Below are 23996 nucleotides of genomic sequence, written 5' to 3' on the forward strand. Positions count from 1 at the left end.
AAATTCCTGCCCCCCTCTTGCCACCCCATAAATATTTTTCTAGATCCGCCCCTGGATGGATGGATGGAAAAAGTGAAATATACTTATTTTGAATGTGTTTAGTATGTATGGCTTTCACAGAAAAAACAATCTGGGTTGGTAGAATCCCTTAATTAATAATTAATAATTAGTATTATTAGATTTGCATTTATGCAGAACTATTTTATTTGATGAAATATTAAAAACATTGTTTATCAATAGCAGAAGCTATCAAAACATTTAGGCTACAATCATATGGGGTGTTGATATCGGTGTAATACAGCTCAGCTTCAGAGGTGGTTAGGGTACCCAAAAATTGAACTTGTATAACAGGATATTTTTACTCAAGTAAAAGTAAAAAGTAGTCTTTAAAGAAATCACCCAAGTAGGAGTAAAATATATTTTTTGGTTATAAATCAATAGTCTCAGTATTTGAGAATATGTTAAATTACAGTATAGTGCATTTTTACTCCGCTGGAAAATAACATTTAACAATAAGCCCTGAGAGCAAAAAGGAGGCAAGTGTGTCTCTCAAAGGTACATATTTGTTTAAAGCAATCTTGTTTGCATTAAGTTAAATTACTCAGAAGGGAAGGCGTAGCCAGAAATTTTACCAAAGTAAAAGTAGTGATACTTACTCAAGCAAACGCTTAAATTCTGTAAAACTACTCCTAAGTGTTTTTTTTTTAAATTACTCAGGTTCATGTAACTGAGTAAATGTAACTAGTTACTACTACCCGCATCTGCTCAGCTCAAACATTGGCTTTGCATCAGCACTAACTTTTATTTTGAAGAAATAAAACCGAAAGCCGTCTTTCACATTAAGATGTGGCGTAGCTTGACGCCGCGTGACAACATCCTGTTGGAGTGCTGCTTGCTAACCGGTGAGAAACTACTGTTTTATTTATTCATTTAATTCAACCAAATAAGTTTTAGCTTTCTCGTTTAAAACCCGAAGAAAATATATTTCTGGGTTTTAATATGTAGTTAATGAACTTAAATGAATGGATTATTTGATAAATATGTTTTTGCAGTTTTTTTGCTAGCAGTCACAAAGTTTGGTAGGATCCTGTAGGACTGGTTTTACCTGTCAGAAAAGTCCTTATGAATTTCCTTGACACTAAACCTGATATACAGATGATGTTGTTTACTTTCAACCTTCGTAACTCAGGTAAACTATAAAAGATATATTAGGCTTGGATCAATAGTCACTTATAACAACATATTTCGAACGAGCTGTGAGTGTTTGGTGATATTTTTTAATCTTTAAGTCTTTTTCTAATCCATTATTCTAATTAATTTGTGTTTCCCACTAAGGCTGAAGCAATTAATCAGATTAATTGTGATTCATTGATTATTGAAATAATCGTAAACTAATTTACTTATCGATTAATTGTTAACTAGAGTAAAGAGACTGTAAAATATGCAAACTGTCAGAGCAACCCACTTCCATTGGCAAGACAAGTTTATTTGTATTGCAAAATTCAGTACAAAGACAATGCAAAGTGCTTTACATTATTAAAATATAGGAAAATAAAATAGAATCAAAGCAAGTAGGGAAAAAAATGCAGAAACAAAAAAGACCATTAAAAACAGTTGGACTAAATGTAATAAAGAAAATAAAAAGGTTAAACTAATGATGTTTCAGTTGAACTGTTTAACTAGAACAGTGGAAGGCAATCTTAAACAAATGTGTTTTTAGTCTTGATTTAAAGGAACTCAAGCTTTTCACACTTTTACAGTTTTACATATTAAAAAATATAAATATTAAAATTGTAAAAAAAATATATGAACATTTTGCATTTAAGATAACAAAAAAGAATGGTTTTGCCTGTCAACATGCTCTATCCAGAATTCAAGTGGGTAAGTTTTATTTTCACCTGGATTAATTTCCTCAAAGAAATCTTCTTCAAGGAATCTTTGGCTACCTGATTATTAATCGATTAATAAGAAATAATCGACAGATTAATCGATTTGCAAAATAATCCTTCGTTGCAGCTCTAGTTCACACAATCGGCCATAGGTTGGGAAGCTTTAGTACATTTTGTGTTTGTCTTTGGTTGCATTGTAGGAGACAAAGTAAGAAAAGAAAACAATGGTGTGGAAAAAGGGCAACAATTTACAAATTATTATTTTTTTGGTTCTGATGTTGATTTATGCATTTGCTTATCTTTTGGCCTTTGATATACCTTTATTTATAAAACTTCCTATTTTGCTGATGGTTTTTCGTTTTCTTTTTTTGAAAAGGACTTCAACTTTATTGGCGATCTGTCCAGTATTTGCCTGTTTAGATCGTTTGAGCGCTGCCTGGTGTCTGTTTCTAAATAAAAACAGTAACACCTTATCATTTTGCCACTGGGGAAATTAAGATTTTCTTTAATAACACCATAATATGAGGGTCACCTTCTGTTAACCTTATTTTGCGTCTTGTTGTTTTTAGATGACCTGTCAGCGTGAATGCACTGGTCCGATGAAGGTGTTGGTCACAGGCGGGTCCGGGTTGGTGGGGAGAGCCATTCAACATGTTGTAGAGAAAGAAGGTGGAGCCAAAGAAGGAGAAGAATGGATATTTCTGTCCTCCAGAGATGCAAACCTCATGTGAGAATCAGTAATATTCTCACATCTGTGTAGCTGTTAATCTTTTTTTTATTTCATGGTGCTTTTGGTTTCACCTCAGGAACAAAGAGGAGACGCGGGCAGTTTTTGAAAAACATCGGCCAACCCATGTGATCCACCTGGCTGCTATGGTGGGAGGACTTTTCAAGAACATGAAGCACAACCTGGACTTCTGGGTATGAGACACGTCCTCTCCTGGTAACAAACATGTACTCAACTTTTGTCAATATAGCTTTTTCTTTTGCTTTGGTAGGTCTTTCATTTTTTTTTTTACCTTTATGTAGTCTATTAGTCTATTTTTTTTATTTATTAATTGACTGCATTACGGAATACGTCACTGTCCCGCATTCTTTAAAAAAAAGATGGAAGAGAGACTATATTTAAGCAAAATCTGCAGGATCGACATTCAGGCAGTGCAGCACCTTCCTTCTGGGATCTATACGTGTGTTTACTGTGAAATTATCCAACATATTTATCTGTTTCAAGGCTCTAGATTTGTCAGCACATCACCCCCTTAAGCGTTTCTTATTTTAAACATTTGTTATAAGATATTGTTTTGTCATGGTTGGATTCACTACCTCATCGCTGTTCATCTTTCAAAGCCGCTGGAAACAGAAATGTAGTTTAATCCAACTGCAGGGGAACCTGTAAATCCGGATTTTACCATCTTCTTTAACATGCTGGTACTGATGGGAAATCTAGTCTTCCTTCAGGAAAAAAAACAATACAGCTTTTGACCAAAATTGAAAGTTCTTTAGTATAGATAAGGCAAGAATCAAAATTTTTCTCAAGTAAAAAAAAACGTATGATGACAGAATACAGTCAGATCTGTAGTCGAGTCCAGAATATTTGCTTTGTCTCAATAAATGAAAGGATTAGTTATTAAAAAACAAACAAACATTAACCTACATTTTTACATGGGACTAAACTATGGAGATCTTAAAATCTGTCTTTTTTTTCCCCACAGAAAGTGTTGAATATCCCAAAAAGAAATCCTGTATCACATTATGCTATTAACAAAAAATAAATCAATAAAAATGTTACCAGATTTTCTCAGTGAGCCACAAATCAAAGCTCCTGATTAGGATTGTTTCAGATCAGAATCAGAAATACTTTAATAACCCGAGAGGGAAATTACTTTTGTTACACGCTCCAGTTACAGTTTTATTTATATATATATATATATATATATATATATATATATATATATATATATATATATATACACTCACCGGCCACTTTATTAGGTAAACCTGTCCAACTGCTCGTTAATACTTAATTTCTAAGCAGCCAATCACATGGCGGCAACTCAGTGCATTTAGGCATGTAGACATGGTCAAGACAATCTCCTGCAGTTCAAACCGAGCATCAGTATGGGGAAGAAAGGTGATTTGAGTGACTTTGAACGTGGCATGATTGTTGGTGCCAGAAGGGCTGGTCTGAGTATTTCAGAAATTGCTGATCTACTGGGATTTTCACGCACAACCATCTCTAGGGTTTACAGAGAATGGTCCGAAAAAGAAAAAACATCCAGTGAGCGGCAGTTCTGTGGGCGGAAATGCCTTGTTGATGCCAGAGGTCAGAGGAGAATGGCCAGACTGGTTCAAGCTGATAGAAGGGCAACAGTGACTCAAATAACCACCCGTTACAACCAAGGTGGGCAGAAGAGCATCTCTGAACGCACAGTACGTCGAACTTTGAGGCAGATGGGCTACAGCAGCAGAAGACCACACCGGGTGCCACTCCTTTCAGCTAAGAACAGGAAACTGAGGCTACAATTTGCACAAGCTCATTGAAATTGGACAATAGAAGATTGGAAAAAACGTTGCCTGGTCTGATGAGTCTCGATTTCTGCTGCGACATTCGGATGGTAGGGTCAGAATTTGGCGTCTACAACATGAAAGCATGGATTTATTCTGCCTTGTATCAACAGTTCAGGCTGGTGGTGGTGGTGTCATGGTGTGGGGAATATTTTCTTGGCACTCTTTGGGCCCCTTGGTATCAATTGAGCATCGTTGCAACGCCACAGCCTACCTGAGTATTGTTGCTGACCATGTCCATCCCTTTATGACCACAATGTACCTAACTTCTGATGGCTACTTTAAGCAGGATAATGCACCATGTCATATAGCTGGAATCATCTCAGACTGGTTTCTTGAACATGACAATGAGTTCACTGTACTCAAATGGCCTCCACAGTCACCAGATCTCAATCCAATAGAGCATCTTTGGGATGTGGTGGAACGGGAGATTCGCATCATGGATGGGGTACCTAATAAAGTGGCCGGTGAGTGTATATATATATATATATATATATATATATATATATATATATATATATATATATATATATATATATATATATATATATATATATATATATATATACACACACAACCAGCTTACAGAGAAATGAGCTTTGTGACTAATTTAACATCATCCAATAGTGCATTCAGGCCAGAGGTGGTGGCAATGGCCCTAGCATGGATTTACAAAGAATTCCTATGCAAACCGTGCGGTGAAGCAGCTAGCGGTGATTCCCATGCGGTGAGAGCGTTCGCCGCTCTTCCCTCACCTTGTGCTACTAGCTGGAGATGAGACGTTGGCAAACAACAGCACTGCATGGAGAGAGGAGTGATTATCGCTTCCATGAAATTGCGACAAGGTAGCCAATCAGGGTCTGATTGTAGGTGAAGTTTTTTTTCACTTTAAATTGAATAAAGAGAAAATAACAATAAAAAAGGTAGAAATAAGGAATGCGCTCAAGAGGCTTTAGAAAGAGCAGTTTTACTTTAGCCTTAGAAACACTCCTTTTTCAGATCTTTTGGGGCTTCTCTAAAAACTGATGGTTTTTATAACGAATAGTTTTGCATCAGTCCATGAGGTTAAGTTTCACTTGTGCTTTTATTGTAAAAAAGCCCACCGACAGCGAGACCTTGAAAGGAAATGACACGGTGTTGCCGGGCGTAACGGCAGGTCAAAAGCAGAGAGTCTGGGAATTTACTAAATATTAAACAATCATTCCAACCACTAAATAAGGTAAACATGCCCACTGTTATACTCACTACCGGCACAGGAACGATATGTGATGTTATGCAATAACTTTATATTAGGAAACAAACGCAGCACTAAGGTCTGCTGGGATGGTGACATCATCGGCCATAATTAAAAATAAATATATCTTAAAAATCAAATCAGCACAAACAATAGTTTTACCTGCACAAAAGAAGTAGCACCGAAAATGTTGGCCCGAATAAAATTGCGGGTGTCAGCTTTACGCAGCTGAAGCTCCTCCTATTTGATGATGCGATCCAGGGTGTAAACATTGTGCATCTGAAACACGGAGCAGTGAACTACCTGCGGTGAACTACCTGCACAGCCTCAACCTCATGCGGTCTGAACTCACTATCAGAAGCAACATTTTCAGCATTCTTTGCTTCCCTATCAGCTTTTTTTGCACATATTCCCTTGTTTGGTTAGACTGCTTTAAAGTCCTCAACACCTGTATAGTCCCTATTCCATGAGCTTATTGCAGAATGGTTCCTACCCTCTTTGCCTCAAAGGTTGAACTAACAATCTTTGTCATACAGAGGAACAACGTCTACATCAACGACAACGTGCTGCAGGCGGCGCATGAGGTGGGAACGCTCAAGGTTGTTTCCTGTCTATCCACCTGCATCTTCCCCGATAAAACAACCTATCCCATCGACGAGACCATGGTGAACCCTTCCTCCGATCCTTCCTGTTAGAATCAATCAGTCCGTTTATTAACAGTAACCACATGTTGCTCTGTCTGCACCAGATCCATAATGGCCCACCTCATGATTCCAACTTCGGTTATGCCTATGCTAAAAGGATGATCGACGTTCAAAACAGGTCTGCTATTGCTCTCATATTATAACAAGATAAAACTCCTCTTTATGTGGGTGATTTAGGTCCTAAGTTTTAGTTTGTATGTCCGTCTCTCAGGGCTTATTTTCAGCAGCATGGCCGATGCTACACAGCTGTGATTCCCACGAATGTGTTTGGTCCCCATGACAACTTCAGCATTGAAGATGGACATGTGCTGCCAGGGCTCATACATAAAGCGTACATCGCTCAAAGTAAGTCCATCCTTTCAGAGAGGCGTCATCATTTTGGAGTTTTTTAAGGTGAAAGTTGAAGGCTGTTCATTTAGGCTAAGTTTTTTTTTTTTTTTTTACTCTTTGTGTCTTGTTAGAGGAGGGTAAGCCCCTGATGGTCTGGGGTTCAGGCTCTCCTAGAAGACAGTTCATCTACTCTTTGGACTTGGCTCGTCTTTTTCTCTGGGTCCTGAGAGAATATTCGGAGGTCGACCCAATCATTCTCTCTGGTAATCCTTCCGTTATATATCATGGATCTTATTAACTGAAAGGGAAGTTTAATGACGTGATATTTGGTTACAGTTGGGGAGGAAGACGAGGTCTCCATTAAAGAAGCCGCAGATGCGGTTGTTGAATCTTTGGGATTTAAAGGAGGAGTAACGGTATCCTTTAAAATTATTCATTTACAGCTGTAAATGTCAAGCCATGTACATTTTAATTAAAAACTAGAGATTTCTCCGTCAAAACTAAGTTACCTCAACTTGTTTTCTGTCAGAATCCGGTGTTTTTTTGTGGTTTCAATTATTTGGGCAAAAATGGGACCTTCGGAGCCAAAAAATGCAACTTCCTGTTCTGAGGGGGCGGGGCTTAGAGTCTGTCATCAAATGACAACTTATTCTTATTTGGGACTAAATGATGATCCACCACAGAAAGGTTTATGTCTCTGCAATGTTCTTTGTAAAAATTATATCAGTTTAAATTTTTTGCAAAAAAGTGTTTGTTCTTTAGTAGATATTGTGTGATTTCTTTGACCGTATCCAGTATGACACCAGTAAAGCGGATGGCCAGTTTAAAAAGACAGCCAGTAACGCAAAGCTATGCCGCTATCTGCCAGACTTCAAATTCACACCCTTCAAACAAGGTGATATCAAACATTTCTGGTTTGTATTTACAGAAGTGGATTCTGTACCTTAACAGATGTTTTCTGGTTTTCACTTGCAGCTTTGAAAGAAACGTGTGATTGGTTTGTTGCAAATTATGACTCCGCCAGGAAGTAAACCAGCTGCTGAGCTGGTTGGTTCCAAATCCATCAATCCCATTTCCTTTTTCTTGAAGAAGCCAGAGTACGGAGGCATGCAGGAAGTAGTGAGCCTATAGTGATGATGTCTGGTTATCACTGAAGCTTTGTAGTTTTATAATAAAACTCCAGGACCAAACTAAAACATGTAAACTGTGTGGTAAATCATTCTTTCCTTTTGCTCTTATTTCTTTTGAACCGTTTTCTTAAATTTATGAATTTCCTCTTCCAATGTCAGAGCTTATACTCAAGTTTTTTTTTCTTTGACAGATCAAATGCATAAAAGTAACGCTAGCAGTTACTTTACTTAAACAATTAATTGTTTAAGTCTATTGTTTGCCTATGGAACGCATAGCAGAGGTCATCCAGGAGGAGAGCAGTCATTAAGTCTTTCAAGCTTAAATGGGAATTTGTTACACATTTAAAGATGAAATTGTGTCCATTTAGCTTCTTATCCTTAACCCCCAGATTCCAAATCCTCAGTCACCATTCAGCCCTGCTCATGTACGTCGTGCAGAGCAATTGCGCGGTCATATTTAACAATGAGAACTTTTCCACATCCACAGCTACTCATCCTCGCGTCACAGTCCACGACGTCTTCTCTAGCCTTCACCGTAACAATACAGAGCCAATCTATTTTTTGCTCCACTCCATTGGAAGCCGGCTAGGTCCAGATACGCAATTGCAATCATACCAAACAGGAAAAAGAAGGTCAAGATCCGGTTTGTCAAATTAAAATATGGTAACGACAGATCGGTAACTACAAATTAGAGCATAATTCTTATATATTCCCCAAAAATCAGACAGTTTATATTTTAATTAATTATATGCAAACTATTTGTACTTCAACATACCAGATTACTCATTTTAAACAAAAATATTTATTTTTTAGAGGCTTAAAAGCACATCTCACAACGTCAAAACTAACCTGTTATCGCAGGCATGGATGAAGAGATGATGATTTTGGAAGCAGAGAACAAACCAATTTTGTATGATCCGAATTATCCACATTACAAAGACCGAAAACAAAATGAGGAGTAACATGTGTGACAGATACTGATGGTAATTTTTAATTGTCATATTAAATTAAGCATTCATTTCTGCATGTTTTGCTCCTATGAATTAAATATTGTGCATGCTGTCCTTGAGCTCCAAGGAATATGATAAGAGAGGAACGGTTGAGGTAGGCTTTACAGGTGCTGGTCATAAAATTAGAATATCATGAAAAAGTAGATTGATTTCAGTAATTCCATTTAAAAAGTGAAACTTGTATATTATATTCATACATTACATACAAACTCATATATTTCAGATGTTTATTTTGTTTAATTTTGATGATTACAAATGACAACAAATGAAAATCTCAAATTCATCATATCAGAAAATTAGAATATTACTGAAGACCAATAAAAACAAAGGATTTATAGAAATGTTGGCCAACTGAAAAGTATGAACATGAAAAGTATGAGCATGTACAGCACTCAGTATTTAGTTGGGCCTCCTTTGGCCTGTATTACTGCAGCAATGCGGCGTGGCATGGAGTCGATCAGTCTGTGGCACTGCTCAGGTGTTATGATAGCCCAGGTTGCTCTAATAGTGGCTTTTAGCTCTTCTGAATTGTTGGGTCTGGTGTATTGCATCTTCTTCTTCACAATACCCCATAGATTTTCTATGGGGTTAAGGTCAGGAGAGTTTGCTGGCCAATTAAGAACAGGGATACCATGGTCCTTCAACCAGATACTGGTAGCTTTGGCACTGTGTGCAGGTGCCAAGTCCTGTTGGAAAATGAAATCTGCATCTCCAAAAAGTTGGTCAGCTGCAGGAAGCATGAAGTGCTCTAAAACTTCCTGGTATGTGGCTGCGTTGACCCTGGACCTCAGAAAACACAATGGACCAACACCAGCAGATGACATGGCACCCCAAACCATCACTGACTGTGGAAACTTTACACTGGACTTCAAGCAACGTGGATGAAGTGCCTCTCTTCTTTTCCTCCAGACTCTGGGACCTTGATTTCCAAAGGAAATGCAAAATTTACTTTCATCAGAGAACATGACTTTGGACCACTCACCAGCAGTCCAGTCCTGTTTCTCTTTAGCCCAGGCAAGACGCTTCTGACGCTGTCTGTGGTTCAAGAGTGGCTTGACACAAGGAATGCGACAGCAGAAACCCATGTCTTTCATACGTCTGTGTGTGGTGGTTCTTGAAGCACTCACTCCAGCTGCAGTCCACTCTTTGTGAATCTCCCCCACATTTTTGAAGGGGTTTTGTTTCACAATCCTCTCCAGGGTGCGGTTATCTCTCTTGCTTGTACACTTTTTTCGACCACATCTTTTCCTTCCCTTCGCCTCTCTATTAATGTGCTTGGACACTGAGCTCTGTGAACAGCCAGCCTCTTTAGCGATGACCTTTTGTGTCTTGCCCTCCTTGTGCAAGGTGTCGATGGTCGTCTTTTGGACAACTGTCAAGTCAGCAGTCTTCCCCATGATTGTGTAGCCTATAGAACTAGACTGAAAGACCATTTAAAGGCTTTTGCAGGTGGTTTGAGTTAATTAGCTGATTAGAGTGTGGCACCAGGGGCCATCAATTTTGAACCTTTTCACAATATTCTAATTTTCTGATATGATGAATTTGAGATTTTCATTTGTTGTCATTTGTAATCATCAAAATTAAACAAAATAAACATCTGAAATATATGAGTTTGTATGTAATGTATGAATATAATATACAAGTTTCACTTTTTAAATGGAATTACTGAAATCAATCTACTTTTTCATGATATTCTAATTTTATGACCAGCACCTGTACTTTGCAGGCAGTCTGGAACAGAGTGGGGCGGTTGTGGAGGATGTGGAATTTCAGGGTAAGAGAAAAAGAATGTTCTCAGTGCAGTAGCTTGAAGAAAAACAGGCTTCCTACTGAGTAAACTGAAATCGATTTGTGGTCAATAAATGGCTGCCATTACAGTCTGGCAGAATTAATGAGGCCTTTTTAATTCCTGTCCTGGTTCCAAAACATCATACTGATGAGAATACAGCCGAGCCTTTAATAAAGCAAACCAGTCAGTTTTACTTTGAAGGGTGGAACTGTGCAAACACTATAGCCATCATGTCTTTTCTTTGTATACAACCTGACCCACTATCAAAACCCTACCTTTGTTAATAGTTTTTAGTCTTAGCACTAAAATGTGATACACATGCCATTAAAGAGGGAAATCCAAATGCTGATACTGCTGCTAGTTTAAACATTGGGCCTTTTCATTCGATGCAGAAGAGACATTTTTCTACCGTAACAAGCTCTGAAATAGCTGTGCTGTAATGGCCTGGCTGCCATCCATCATATCTATGTTTGCTAGGTTATACTTGCCTCCTTCTCTTGGATTGTTTAACATTCCAATAGTTCCTAATCTTTTAGCGAGTTAAAGTGTTTTGTCTCTTTACATCTATGACAATCTATAACTCACTTTTCACTGCAAACATTAAAGAAGTAGGAATTCTTTCTTTGCAAATAACTTTCCTTTCAAAATTTTATCTGTAGTTCCAGTTGAACATATAAAAGGATGTAGCACAGAGTTAAGTTCACAGAGGTAAAAAAAAATATATATATATATATATATTAAGGTTTGACCTCGGAGTTATTCTTTTTTATTTACAACTCACATTTTCCCTTTAGATGGTGGTGAGAAACCTGAAAACAGCTAGCTATTGGGAGGGTGAGAAAGTTATAGAATGAGCATAAGTATGAGAAATAAAAGATAAAAAAATTTTATGGAAAAGAAGAAAAACAATGCATGTTTGATTGGCTTTATTAAAATAAACATGTAATAAAACTGCTCTGCCCAGATTGTTTCTGGGCAGTGAACATTTAAGATTTAAAACACTGCAAACTACAAACAGTTTAGCTTAAAAAGGAAAAAAGAAGTTCTTAAAAAGTTAATGTCACAATTATTTAGGACACAACATAGGAGCTGTGTCCCCCTTCATGGACTCTGCAGTATTCCTGTCCTGAAACCGCTTTCTTCTTGCAGGCTTTTCCATTTTTTGTGATCCCGTTACACAGCTGACGGCCTGAGAAAGAGCTGCAACAGAAACCAGAGGATTTAGCTTATATGCAAGGTCTCCAGTAATGTCTGACAAACTAAATCATCAAGATCAATATTTATAAGAATCACTGACCAACTTCAAACAAAACGGTAAAAGAAATATAGATTTAGTTTATGAAAATGATTTACTTTAAAGAAAAACTAGCCCAAGTAAACATATGGGCTTTTGCCCTGTTTTGATTTATAGTTCAGGTAATTTTAATGTAGAAACAAGAATTTAGGAAGCAGATACTCGTCTTTTTGGACCTACAGGCTTTTAATCAGATGGTGCAAACCAGGAAAAATGACTACCGCAATTTTCGGACTATTAGCCGCACCTGAATATAAGCCGCAGAAGCTAAATTGCATGATTTGTACATATACAAGCCGCACCAGACTATAAGCCGCAGCTTTTTTATGTTTAATGTCCGTCTTTCTGTCTCGTACCACTGGTGGTAGAAGTCTGCTTCCGGAGGACCTCCTCATTCCCCCGCACACGGCTACCGTACTTGTGTGTTGAAGAAAATGTGACGTCAACATGGTGGATGGTAAAATCCTTAGATTTAGGTATTACCCCAGTGGCCGTTAGCTGTAAAAGTCCATAGATAAGCCGCTTTGTTATATAAGCCGCAAAGTCGAAAAATGGGGAAAAAGTTGCGGCTTATAGTCCGAAAATTACGGTATTTAGAAACGTTGCTTTAAATGATCAACCCTTCTCATGTAACAAATCACTGTGGGTTGTTTGAAGTCGTAGCTCTGTAAACATCCCAGCATTCATACATTTTCTGTCACACTTAATCCCAGGAGTCAGGAGCGATGCCTATCTCCAGCTATGCCAGCATTCAAAACCCCTAAATTTTATTAATATGAAAATTCTAGGATGAAGTTTTGAAAATGAATATGCATCCCCAGCAGTTTTACAGAACCAGAGTAAAAATATGAATAATGCTAACCTGTTGCTGATAATCGATGGGGTGGGAGACTGACTTCTAAACTCCCTGCCAATATCATGAGAGTCATTCACAGCATCAAAGACTCTTCCCAGGATTTTCTGAGGGATGTCTTCGATTAAAGCCTGTAAATGATAAGTTGATAAATAATTCAAATGCACTGAACTTTAGAGCAGGTCTCCTCAATTTCAGTCCTCTAGATCCAATGCCTTGCACCAGGTAGAAGTCTCTGCTTCCACACCTGAATCAAATGGCTGAATTACTTCCTTGGTATTTATTCAGGTTCTACCAAATAGAGACACATAGGAGGTGCAGGACACCTGACCTCTAGGACCAGAATTTAGGAACCCTATTTTAGACATGTGACGTCACACTAATGAGCTCACCTGTGATAGAGGTTCAGGAGGTTCTGGTCTGGTAATGGACTGATTTAGTGTCCCAAATATTGGTTGGATAGGTCTTTGGTTTGAGGGCGATACAGGAGACATGCAAAATTCACCTGTAAACAAAAAGAGCAATTCAGTTTCTCTGTCTCATTGCATCGTTTTAACAATTTTTTTCCCTACCTGATAAAAAGGTGTCAGTATCCAACAAGTCTGGTTTGAATAAGTCGTCCTTTACACATCTAAAATTTGAGATGAAATATATAGAATTAAAAAAATTAAAGACACAGTTCACTTTAATTCATAGAAACGAAGCATAGAAATGCTAAATTCATTGAAACAGCATTGTAAAGTTCCTCTTGCACCAATTTTTTTGAATAAACAGGAAATATAGAAACCTCTCCGGTGTGGATGATTGTGGACCCAACTTTGTGCCCTTCTGAGTCTCTATAATGTTACATGGGCCCAGCATCATTGGTGAAGCCGACTCTTTTCTGCTGGGCAAACATGCCCAAAGATGAATCACAAACCAGTGACCTACAGAAACAAGCAATCCCGTCAGGAATGCACTCAGGAACTTCAGATTTGTAACTTGCTCAAAGCTTGTACCCAGGGACAGAGTGAGCAGCAGCACACTGAGGCTGCTGAGGTCCAGAGCCGGCTGCTGGTTGACCTCAGCTGCTGCATTCAGAGGAACCACCAGGAGCAGCATGGCTCGAGAGAAAACCGGACAGCGCAGGAACGTCAGAAGGACCGCACACAATATGAAGTAGGCCGTGTGTGCGACACAGGTCCACATGGCTGTTATATTTAAACCTGCAGGAAGAAGAAACATACGTTCAAGAAAACCTGATTTTATACTGATCTTATATGCTAAATCACTTGTGCACATCAATCCCACACGGGTGTAAGTGGAAAAATAAAAACAATGAGCATCATTCCAAAAAAAGAAAATTAAAAACAAACCACTGGACTAAAAAAAATTTTGTTTTAAATGTTCTTTTTTGGAATGACTATGACCTGGATGATTGAGAATCTTCACCAGCACAATAAAGATCACTTAGATGAGTGGGAAAGAAATTAAATTAGTTAAAAATCAAAAAATGATTTTCAATTTAGTAACCTTTTCCTCCTTTTAGGAAGAAAAAAATTCATATAATTTGCCAACCAGGACAAGATTAATGTTATCAGAATGAATTTGACCTGATGGGTATAAGATGAATACTTTTTTTTTTTCATACATATGTATAATAAGTGTTTTAACCCTGTAATGCCAAACGTATCGTATTTGATACATACGGTTTCTGAAATGTTTTGCGTCTGACACCTTTTGCATAATTTTATGGTAAAAACTTTGCTCAAAATCCTATTGTACACAATCAGATATACCTGATAACAGAGGGCAGAAGACTACACAAAAAATAATCTTGACTTATCGCATAGTGATAAATTATTAATATCAAAAATGTAGTTCTGTTTTTTCTTTTTACATATTTTGTTAAAAGGCCAAATAAGGACTTAAAACCAAAAAAAGTTATTTTCTGTTTTGTTTTATTCTTGGATCGGGCTTTAAAGGGTTAAAGACAGGAGTGAAGTTTTATTTCAGTATTTCAGTATCATGGTCCACTCACCTGCCCAGCCAAGGTAGCTCTGGATCACATGAAGCCTCTCCTCTATGCGATGCTGCATGTTATCCAAGTAGTGCAGCATGGCTCCCAGTGTGCTGTTCATGCGTTCCAGTTTATTCATCAGGTCGGTGTAGTACTGGGAGGTCTGGTCCTGGTACTGCAAAAACTCAGACATGCTGTGGTCTGTTGATTCGCAGCAGCAAACAATAAATTACTAAACAATGCAGCCCAGCCATTAAGCACCATTCAGAATTACTATAAAGTTGATAAAATACCAATTTTCTGGTAGATATCCTGAGCTTGATGCCTGACATCGTTGAGTTCATCAACAATGGCCTCATGGTTGTCTTGGACCTCGGAGCTTTGGATGTGTAGATATTCACTCACGTTTTCTAATGGAGAAAAAAAAAATCTCTATTCAGTTGAACATCTGGATAAGAAGATGGCGGTAAATAAAAGCCGAGTCCTCCAGCAGTGTTAGAGTTCTAACAGTTTGTGGAAAACATATAAATAATAGTGAGCCTCTTACCCATTTGCTTTGTAATTCCCTGAATGAGCTGAGCTACCAGCTCCTGTCCAGAAGCAATCAGGGCCTTTTCCTGACCCAGGCGTTCCAGGTTTTCCTTCAACGAACTCTCCATCTGCTCCTGACCCTCGTTCAGTTTGCCCTGTTGAGACTGGAGCACGCTGTGGCCTTCCAGCAGCTTGTCCAGAGAAGCTGCAGTCAGCTCTTTCAGCTCCAGCTGTCCCACCTGGTTCAAAACAGCAAAACAAACAAAAAAAATCTCAGGATCTGGTGCTTTAGAGCAGAATGTAGAAAGCCTTAGATTGAGAGGAAACAAAAACTTCACCTTAAGGTCCTTCATTGCATCCAACTGGCTTGTTGCCGTGGAGATGAGTGAATTGACTGTGAGCTCTGCTCGCCGGCGAAACAGCTGCTGGCGAGTTGCGTAGCAAACTGAGCGCGCTCTGTTGCTCACTATGTGGTAGGCGTTCCAGGTGTCTGGGTCCATGTCTGCTGTGCATTCTTTAATCGTCTAAAACAATAAGACCATTATAAAACAAAACTTTTTTTGATTAAACCCAATTTTACAGTTTTACCATCTCCTCTGTGCATGGGAAGGTCCGGCGCCCTTCGATCTCTGCCTGGCAGTTAAACAGTTCCACTCCAAATTTGGCGAGATTTTCCTCAGAGAGGCTTTCACAGCTTGACCTTAGCTGGGCGACGACCTGCAGAAACATCCAAAAGTCAATGTCTTTTCTTTCCCGCCTTTCACCAAATAAATCAGGCTCCACCAAAAAGCATTTTCCAGATATCGTCATGGCTCCACTCATTGCAATTAGTCTGGTTCGATTAAAATGTACAAAGCCTTTATATACAAATTGACAAACTTTGTCCCGCTAGTTCTTGAGCTTACTTGGTTCTTAGAAGTACCGGTAAGCAATCCATCAAGAAAAGAAAACATTTTCTTGGAAAATGAACAATGGTAGAAAACCATGTTTACCCTGTAGTGGCAGCTGTCTAGTGGGCTCAGCTCCAGCTGCTTCGCCTCAGCTAGAAACTTCTCATCTGCGGTCATCATTTCAAACCGAGCATCTTTCGCGAGGACCGCCGGAGCTACTGGAGTCGTTGTGGTCGTCTCTGCAGGAGGAGGCTGTGATGTCCTCAACCACTCAAACAGGCCGCTGACTGCAGGACAGGCCAGCATCCAGACAGTAATCAGGAGGAGCAGATGGTAGAGGAGGTGGTGGGCCATGTCTGGATCAGAACACAGATTTAAAAGGCCTCCTTTATACATTCAAATATTTCAGGGTTCCAAGGTTCACATATTATGAACAGTCGATAAACACATTAAATCAGAGAAAGTTATATTGCCAAGCAATGTTTTACAATACAAGGAATTCTATTTGGTCATAAGGTAGCCAAACATACACCTGCATAAATAAAAATGTTTGTATTCATAAAAAAAGTTTAAATAAAATACTCTGTTTCTTTTCAAAGTGTTCAATTAATTAATATGGAGCTGTTGAGAATTACTTAATTGGCTTAATAAATATTTTCATTATCGAATGAGGAAATATGAGGTTAAAAGAGATAAAGTTGCTCTATAATCTGTACTCTACTCATCTTGAAATATGATTATTTCCCCATTATTTAAGCAGATAGGCAAGACATTTTCCCCAATGGAATAAAATGCTTTACAACCAAAATAATAAAACCCCAAAAACAACTGCTTTTTGTTATTTCCACTTTATAATATCTAATAATATTATGTAAAGTGAAAAAAGATACATATTCCTTTGGTAAATTATCAATCTGCCCGCCCAAATGAAGGAAAAACATTTTTCAAATATTTTTTTTCCAGTCTAATACTAAATCAGTTCCTCATTAGACAGGAGATGCCATAACTGATCCATTATTTGGAACATTGTATATTTACCTTTGAAATTTACTTTATTAAGTATTTAGAAATGGCAGTCAGTATTTCACCCTTTAGATCAGGGGTTAGGGTTACACCACACTAAGTGCTATTTTTCCTGCTTTTTTTGGTTCTGGACACCTGCAATTCTACTCATCAACTACAGATGGCGGTATAAATTGATCAATTATTGATTTCTGACAGATTAAAATTAATCTTCTATTCGTTAGACTCTAAATTAATTGTTTGTTTACAAGTAGAGTCAAACTCTATAGCCAAGATGAAATAAAGATGAATCCATCTGCGTATTTAAACGGACAGAGCTAAGGGGGGTTTGCCCAGACATGTTATTTCACAGTAGAACTGGGAAGGATCCACTGCCATTCATTGGTTTGCAAATGTTTTTTTTCTTTTTCCCCCTAATATTTACACTGCAAACCTGCATGTGTTAACAGTTTACCTAAAATAATTTAAAAAAAGGTTACCCTAAAATTACATTCAGCTTATTTACACTATAATTTCAAGCAATACATAGATTGTTTATAAGACATGTTCAATATAGCTGCGCCTGGAGGCAACTGCTACAGCTCCAGATCAAAATTAATGCATATTTGCATCATATATATATATTAATGCTTTAAATTTCCATATTGATGCATGTTTTTTTTCCTCCCACACTGTTAACATTAGATCACTGCTGCACTTTATGGAATGAAAATGTTCATTTACTGTCTGAAAAGCTGTACTAAAACAACATTTCGTTTTGTTTACACCCTGAGTATACAAAATTATATTTAAAGTTGTCTAAGTTTTCTTCTGTATCAAAGTAAAAGACATATGAAAAATGAGCAGGGGCTTGAAGAGGGTGTAATAAATACCTTATTTGAATTTGAGGGAAGCTCCTAAACGCGCAGGGAAAGCAAACAGTCCGGGATCTGCAGGCAATAACAGCTGATTGAGATGATGGCTAAATTTGCTCCTCAACCAGGCAACCAATCACATTAGTTGATTTCTTTTATAGGGGGCGCTCGATTTAAATACGACGTCAGCTAAAATAGGAGATGCAAAACGCTGCCTGAGATGCCACTCATTGCACCGCCCATCATAGCGGCAGGACAAAGAATAGAAATCAAACAAACTCACGAAGCAGTTCTTCTCCTCCGGTTGGTTCTTATGGATGCTAGGGGGGAGTAAACCGGGCAGACTATTTGACAATTCAAAACACAACTTTTAATTTAAAATACATTGGACTTCAGTGGTTCAGAAAAACGGAATCAGGTGAATAATAACCCCTTCGGCGTCTGATATTCTTACAAACTGAAATGACTCTGTTTTCTTGTTGTTATTAAATTAGCTAAACACGTGTGAAGGATTACCAATTTAAAATGAAAGCCCGTTTCATCCAGCAGAGGGTTTTATTCTCTGAATATGGGATGGAACTTTCGGAACATCTTTTTGAGCCGGCTAACCAGACAGTGGGAATAAATCTGCTTATGTGAGTCTTCTAGTTAGCCGCGTTAGCACATTATAAGCTAGCCTAGCCCATTGAAGCAGATTGTATGGAAGCAAATCGTCACCATATTTCAGATGAAGAAGCATTTTCAGAAATGCTTCTTCATTTTAAGAATGTGGCTGCATTGACTCATAAATTAAATTAGTAATCAATAATCCTCTTTGCATTTCCATTTTCTTCTACAAGACTGCTCATCCTTTTACTTAATTAAAATGAAAAAGAAAAAAACATTTGAGATTTATTTTTTAAAAAGGAACCCCAGCAAATAAATACCAAAATTCAATTTGAAATGTAAAATTTGAAAGTGAAAAAGCATTTCCAGAAATTCTTTTTCATTTTAAGAATGTGGCTGCATTATTTTAACCTGACAACAGCCGGATGCATGTCTCGCTCCGCCTTGCTCCAGCTAGGCGGAGCGAGACATGCATCTGGTTGTTGTCAGGTTAGCATTATTTGACTCTTGACAGTAAACCTTGTCAAGGTCAGATGAGGACAGGTGCAGCTATAGGTTGGTTTTCAGAGGATTTAACTGAAACAAAGTGGCAAAATGTGAAATTTTTATAAAACAGTAAATGTTACTGAGTAACAATTAGTGGACTGTAGTTATATGGACCTTTTTCTTTTTTTTTTACAATATACTTTATTTTCTACATTCTTGGGATTTTTAGAGAATTGAAGTAAAGCAGAATGGGCCCCACTAAAATACTTGCATCTTAATTATACTTTACACTAAGAAATTCACAACTTTGTTCATTAATCATTATCTGCAGTTCAAGTAAAGTAAACAATTTGGAACTAATAAGTTATCACTGGATTACTGACTCTGAAACAGGAACCAATGCAGTTGAAACCAATGCAAACTACACTGTGTATGAATAATTGGTAATAGAATAAGGATTAAAAAGCTTTATTTATTATGTTATTAGTTTTTAATACAATTGACAGGAGACGGCACTTCTCTGGATGTTTTCATTTTGGAAGGTGTGATGGAAATTTAAGTTTTTAAACTTATTCAATGGACCAAAATAAAGATACCGTAAATGAATATGATAAGTAATAATAAATGAAGAACATCCCTGTGGTTTCTCCTCTATGAATCCTGGATAACTGAGTTTTTCTGCACCTCCTCTCTGGATGTGGTTGGTCTTTTCTTGGGTGGCTGATCTTTTGAAAAATAAAATGCAATGGTTCTTTTTCTTTTTGTGGACCTCCTATGGGCAAACCTGAAAACTTTAAGTGTTAAAATATTTGCGTTGATTTAATTACTCCTAAATTTCAACGGGAGATTATTAAACTAGACTGAGTTTTAATGACTGTCATTTTTTAGTGTGAGAAATTGGGAATATGTAGTGAGAGTGTGTGAAGACACTGAGATGGGTGAGTCTCACTCCTAATGGGTGAGAGTTGACAGCCCTGACACACGCGCACACACACACACACACACACATATATATATATATATATATATATATATATGAACCAAGAGCTGAAATGGACACGAGGAACTAATTAAGGGTCGCACTTTAGGGACAGGTTATTTATAACCTTCCATTCCACAAAAAAACATCACATGTTCTGTTGCACACAGATCTGTAAACTGTTGCGTACAGGGATCTCAATTTCATGTCTTATATATGTCCTGCAGCATTTGTTGTCGTAATGGGAAGAACATGAGCTGCATTATTACTATGAATCCTCTAACTGAGGGAAAATGGTCTCAATTAACAATATTTTGCTGGCAGATGATGAAAATGTGTTTCTTTCAATATACATATTCTTTCAAAGAATATATCTAAAAAAAGAGGAAAGAATCGGTACAGTAAAGATCGTGACATTTCCAGACAAATTTTTCTTCTCTGCATTTCTTTCAGACCAAAATGGATCCCGATGCAGACAAACCACTGAGGATCGGTTTCATTGGTGCAGGAAACATGGCTTTTGGCATCGCAAAGGGCATGCTGTCAGGTCAGCAGACTGGTTGAAAAGCTGAAATACTAATGATTGTGCAAAAAATCCTCATGTTCATTTTGTTACTTTGCAGGAAACGTTCTCCCTGTAAACATCAAAGTCAGTGCACCATCCTCTAGGAATATGAAACGTTTCCAGGTACCATTGTTTAATCCTGCTTCTCTTATTTTTCTAGCTGCTACCTGTGGAAAATGAGCGGTAACAGATGAGAACATGTTGCTGTTTCTAAGTTTAGTAGTCTGACTTTCTCTTCAAGCCCTTTGTAACAAGCTCTGCAATTATGAAGAGAGAAAACCCTCTTTTTTTTTTAAATCAAATCAACAATCGGTTATTTCACCTACCCTGGATTCTGTTCAGAGTATTTTATATCTCCTACTGCTGATGTGCTTTTACAATGATTTCAGGAAGTTGGCATCTCTGTAACTCACTCGAACGCAGAGGTAGTCTGTGGGTCAGATGTGGTGTTTGTCGCAGTCAAACCTCATCTCGTTCGACTCGTTCTCTCAGAAATCTCTCAGTACGTCACCAAGAAACACATTGTTGTGTCTGTTGCTGCAGGAGTGACCCTATCTGTGTTGCAGGAGGTGAGGGCTTCAGCTGTTGTTAAAGATTTCCACATCAATGGGTTGATCTACCATGATGTCAAATATCTTACATCTTTTTGTCTTTTGCTTTGCTTGCTTGCTTTCGTTACAAGCTTCTCCCGGAAAATTCGATCGTCATCCGACTGATGCCAAACCTTCCCTGTCTGGTTCAAGAGGGGGCCCTTTTGTTTACACGGGGGGCCAACGCAAAGCAGGAGCATGGGGATGTGCTTCGCAGCTTGTTGCATTGCTGCGGTTTGGTGGAGGAAGGGCCTGAAGCCTGGATTGATATCCACACAGGGCTGAGTGGGAGCGGAGTTGCTTTTGTAAGTCTGTGTTAAGTTCTTTGTATTTTTACATAATATGACACCCATTAAACCTTTCGATAATATGAATACAGAGTTTGTTAGTAAAATAAACCATATTTACTCTGAATTATCTCCCAAGAGTAACATATATGCACCATGTAAAATGTTGCTTGTTGTAAATGTTGCTTCTTTTTTTCCAGGTGTATCTTTTTGCTGAAGCACTGGCAGAAGGAGCTGTAAAAATGGGCATGCCAAGTTCTCTGGCTCACAGCATTGCATCCCAAACTGTTCTTGTCAGTTTAATCTTCTATCTACACAGTTGTTTTCCAGGTATTCTTGATTAAGGAATCTATTTTCATATTTACAGTTTTTTTTTCTCTACTATAATGTGCTGCAGGGTGCTGGGAGATTGTTACGTGATTCTGGGAAGCATCCAGCTCAGCTTCGGTCTGAGGTCTGCACGCCTGGTGGAACAACAATCTATGGGCTTCACACTCTAGAGCAGGGAGGATTGAGGGCGTCTGTCATGAGTGCGGTGGAATCAGCCACTGAGAGGGCCCGGGAGCTTGGCAGCAAATAGGCAGCAGGAAGGATCTCTACGTCCATGATGGGTTTCAAAAACCACAGCTTGAACTCTAACCACGGAAAGTCTTAAAAATATGCTTTTCTTTTTCTTTCAACAATTTAGTGTTTTATGATTAAAAGAAAGAAAAACATGATTATTTTCTTTATCACTTTGCATCTCATTGTCTGGTCTTTCACAATAAGAGCTTATTTATCTCTTTTCTCAAAATTGAGAAATGACAGCGGATGATAACTTTCTAAGTTTTACTCTAAACTTGTGCTAAAAGATGCATGACTTATATTTTCTCTCCACTTTATGAACCAATGTTCAGAAAATCAGATAAGGTAAGATGTCAACATTTTGGAGAAATTAAAGTAGGTAGCGTTTTGACACAATGCTAATTTGCATATGAGTGCAGGGATTGTTTATCACCATATGAAAAGCCGAACACAGTTATGGCGATTTAATTTTTGTTGAAAATAACTTTTTTTTTTTTTTTTTTTTTTTATAAATATACTCAGTCCTCAGAGACTGAATTATTCCTTCTGCGATGTTACTATTAAATGAGACACAGGTGTAACTTTCTGAAGGACTGGTGTGGACATGTACCCACCAATAATTTCCACTTTTTTCCCTTCTCCGCTTATTTACTTTAGCCTAAGGTAACAGAGGTTGGTGCAGCTGTCTGTGTTCAGAGCATTTTGAGTCTATGTTTTTTTTTTTTTTCCTCTCTCCTGCTGCTCCAGTGTCTCACATCTTGGGGTGAAATCATCGGATCTGTCGTTTTAAGACATTTGATTTGCGGTCGCATTTCACTGCGTACAAAGTAGCTACGTGGTTGGAGGAGAGACACACAGCAGCACTCAGTGAATATTAATTAGCAGCTACTTTGATGTTTAAGTAAAAGTTAGGAGTCGGATTGGTTAAAAAAATTAGAGATCATACTACTTAAAAATCTGTTAGACATACAGAGCTTTTTAATAAATTGTAAGATTATAAAAGTTAGTATTATAATTCAAGAAGCTTGAGAAAACATTGTTCTTTTTTACTAGTTAAAAAAGCTGGGCTTCTCAGAGGACCATGCCTCCCAGTTACAGGTTAAAATGAACACATTTTCTTATTGTACAGACAGAATCAGACTGCAGAGCTTCTACATACCTTTACATTCTGTTCCTGGCATCATTTTATTAGTAAATAGGTTCATGAGTCTTTTTAAACAGAGCAAAGAGAGAAGTAGGGACAACTGCAGATTTAAAGGTAAAACATATTTACTGGAATATGCAATAAAATATGTCTGCAACTTTACAAGAAAAAAATATGGCTATGCTATATTTAAAATGAAGCATAGCCATAATTTTTCTGGATGGATGGAATTGAATTGTGCTTCTAGGAATGCATGATGTATCGATTTTGGCATCAGAATCTGCTGTTATTCATTATTTGTTTATAAATTGTTTTTGGGCCCTATATATGGAATGCACAAAAAGACATCTCTAAATATAAATATTAGGGTATTATATTTATCTTGTGTTCTCAACAATAGGAAAGCATAAAATAAATATATGTTTGAGCTAATTTTTGGAAAATATAAAAACCTAATGAGAGCGTTCGGGTGGAGTAACTGTAGGTCCATCAGCCCCCACCTGAGTGTTCCCACCAACTTTCATCACAAAATTACACTCCTGCAATTAGAACATGACTGGCATCTCAACCCTCTGCCCCATCCCGAGCTTCCTAGGGCCCCTAGAGCCTGGTCCCCGGGTTGGTAGAGTGATGCATCCAATGGTTTAAAGACACAACAATAGGCCTGTAGGCAACATTAT

General features: G+C 37.9%; 3 protein-coding genes across 6 annotated transcripts; 2 read left to right on the top strand and 1 right to left on the bottom strand.

Annotated features, from left to right (window-relative positions):
* Positions 1-841: 841 nt before the first annotated feature.
* LOC119787614 (GDP-L-fucose synthase-like) lies at positions 842-7926 on the top strand. 2 transcript variants are annotated; one of them, XM_038291580.1, is made up of 10 exons: positions 842-902; positions 2459-2616; positions 2696-2810; positions 6225-6353; positions 6437-6510; positions 6604-6737; positions 6854-6985; positions 7059-7138; positions 7518-7617; positions 7698-7926. In XM_038291580.1, exons 2-10 carry the CDS (start codon positions 2459-2461, stop codon positions 7751-7753), a joined length of 978 nt encoding a protein of 325 aa, XP_038147508.1. In that variant the 5' UTR covers positions 842-902; the 3' UTR covers positions 7754-7926. The 2 variants fall into 2 exon arrangements, with proteins under 2 accessions (XP_038147508.1, XP_038147509.1); XM_038291581.1 differs by lacking the exon at positions 842-902 and adding an exon at positions 1130-1189.
* A 3634-nt stretch (positions 7927-11560) lies between these two features.
* bmb (brambleberry) lies at positions 11561-18228 on the bottom strand. 2 transcript variants are annotated; one of them, XM_038291730.1, is made up of 13 exons: positions 18114-18228; positions 16321-16574; positions 15917-16045; positions 15667-15852; positions 15345-15567; positions 15091-15207; positions 14819-14998; positions 13797-14003; positions 13586-13724; positions 13371-13429; positions 13191-13303; positions 12808-12929; positions 11561-11851 (listed from the first exon to the last, which is right to left on the bottom strand). In XM_038291730.1, exons 2-13 carry the CDS (start codon positions 16570-16572, stop codon positions 11722-11724), a joined length of 1857 nt encoding a protein of 618 aa, XP_038147658.1. In that variant the 5' UTR covers positions 16573-16574; positions 18114-18228; the 3' UTR covers positions 11561-11721. The 2 variants fall into 2 exon arrangements, with proteins under 2 accessions (XP_038147658.1, XP_038147659.1); XM_038291731.1 differs by lacking the exon at positions 12808-12929.
* A 127-nt stretch (positions 18229-18355) lies between these two features.
* pycr3 (pyrroline-5-carboxylate reductase 3) lies at positions 18356-22342 on the top strand. 2 transcript variants are annotated; one of them, XM_038291589.1, is made up of 7 exons: positions 18356-18513; positions 20620-20713; positions 20790-20854; positions 21121-21300; positions 21414-21626; positions 21809-21901; positions 22006-22342. In XM_038291589.1, the coding sequence occupies exons 2-7, from the start codon at positions 20626-20628 to the stop codon at positions 22186-22188; spliced, it is 822 nt and encodes a 273-aa protein (XP_038147517.1). In that variant the 5' UTR covers positions 18356-18513; positions 20620-20625; the 3' UTR covers positions 22189-22342. The 2 variants fall into 2 exon arrangements, with proteins under 2 accessions (XP_038147517.1, XP_038147518.1); XM_038291590.1 differs by lacking the exon at positions 18356-18513 and adding an exon at positions 18673-18730.
* Positions 22343-23996: the final 1654 nt, after the last annotated feature.

This window comes from Cyprinodon tularosa, unplaced genomic scaffold (assembly GCF_016077235.1).
Source record: "Cyprinodon tularosa strain WSP-4 unplaced genomic scaffold, ASM1607723v1 ctg30, whole genome shotgun sequence".
NCBI lineage: Eukaryota > Metazoa > Chordata > Actinopteri > Cyprinodontiformes > Cyprinodontidae > Cyprinodon > Cyprinodon tularosa.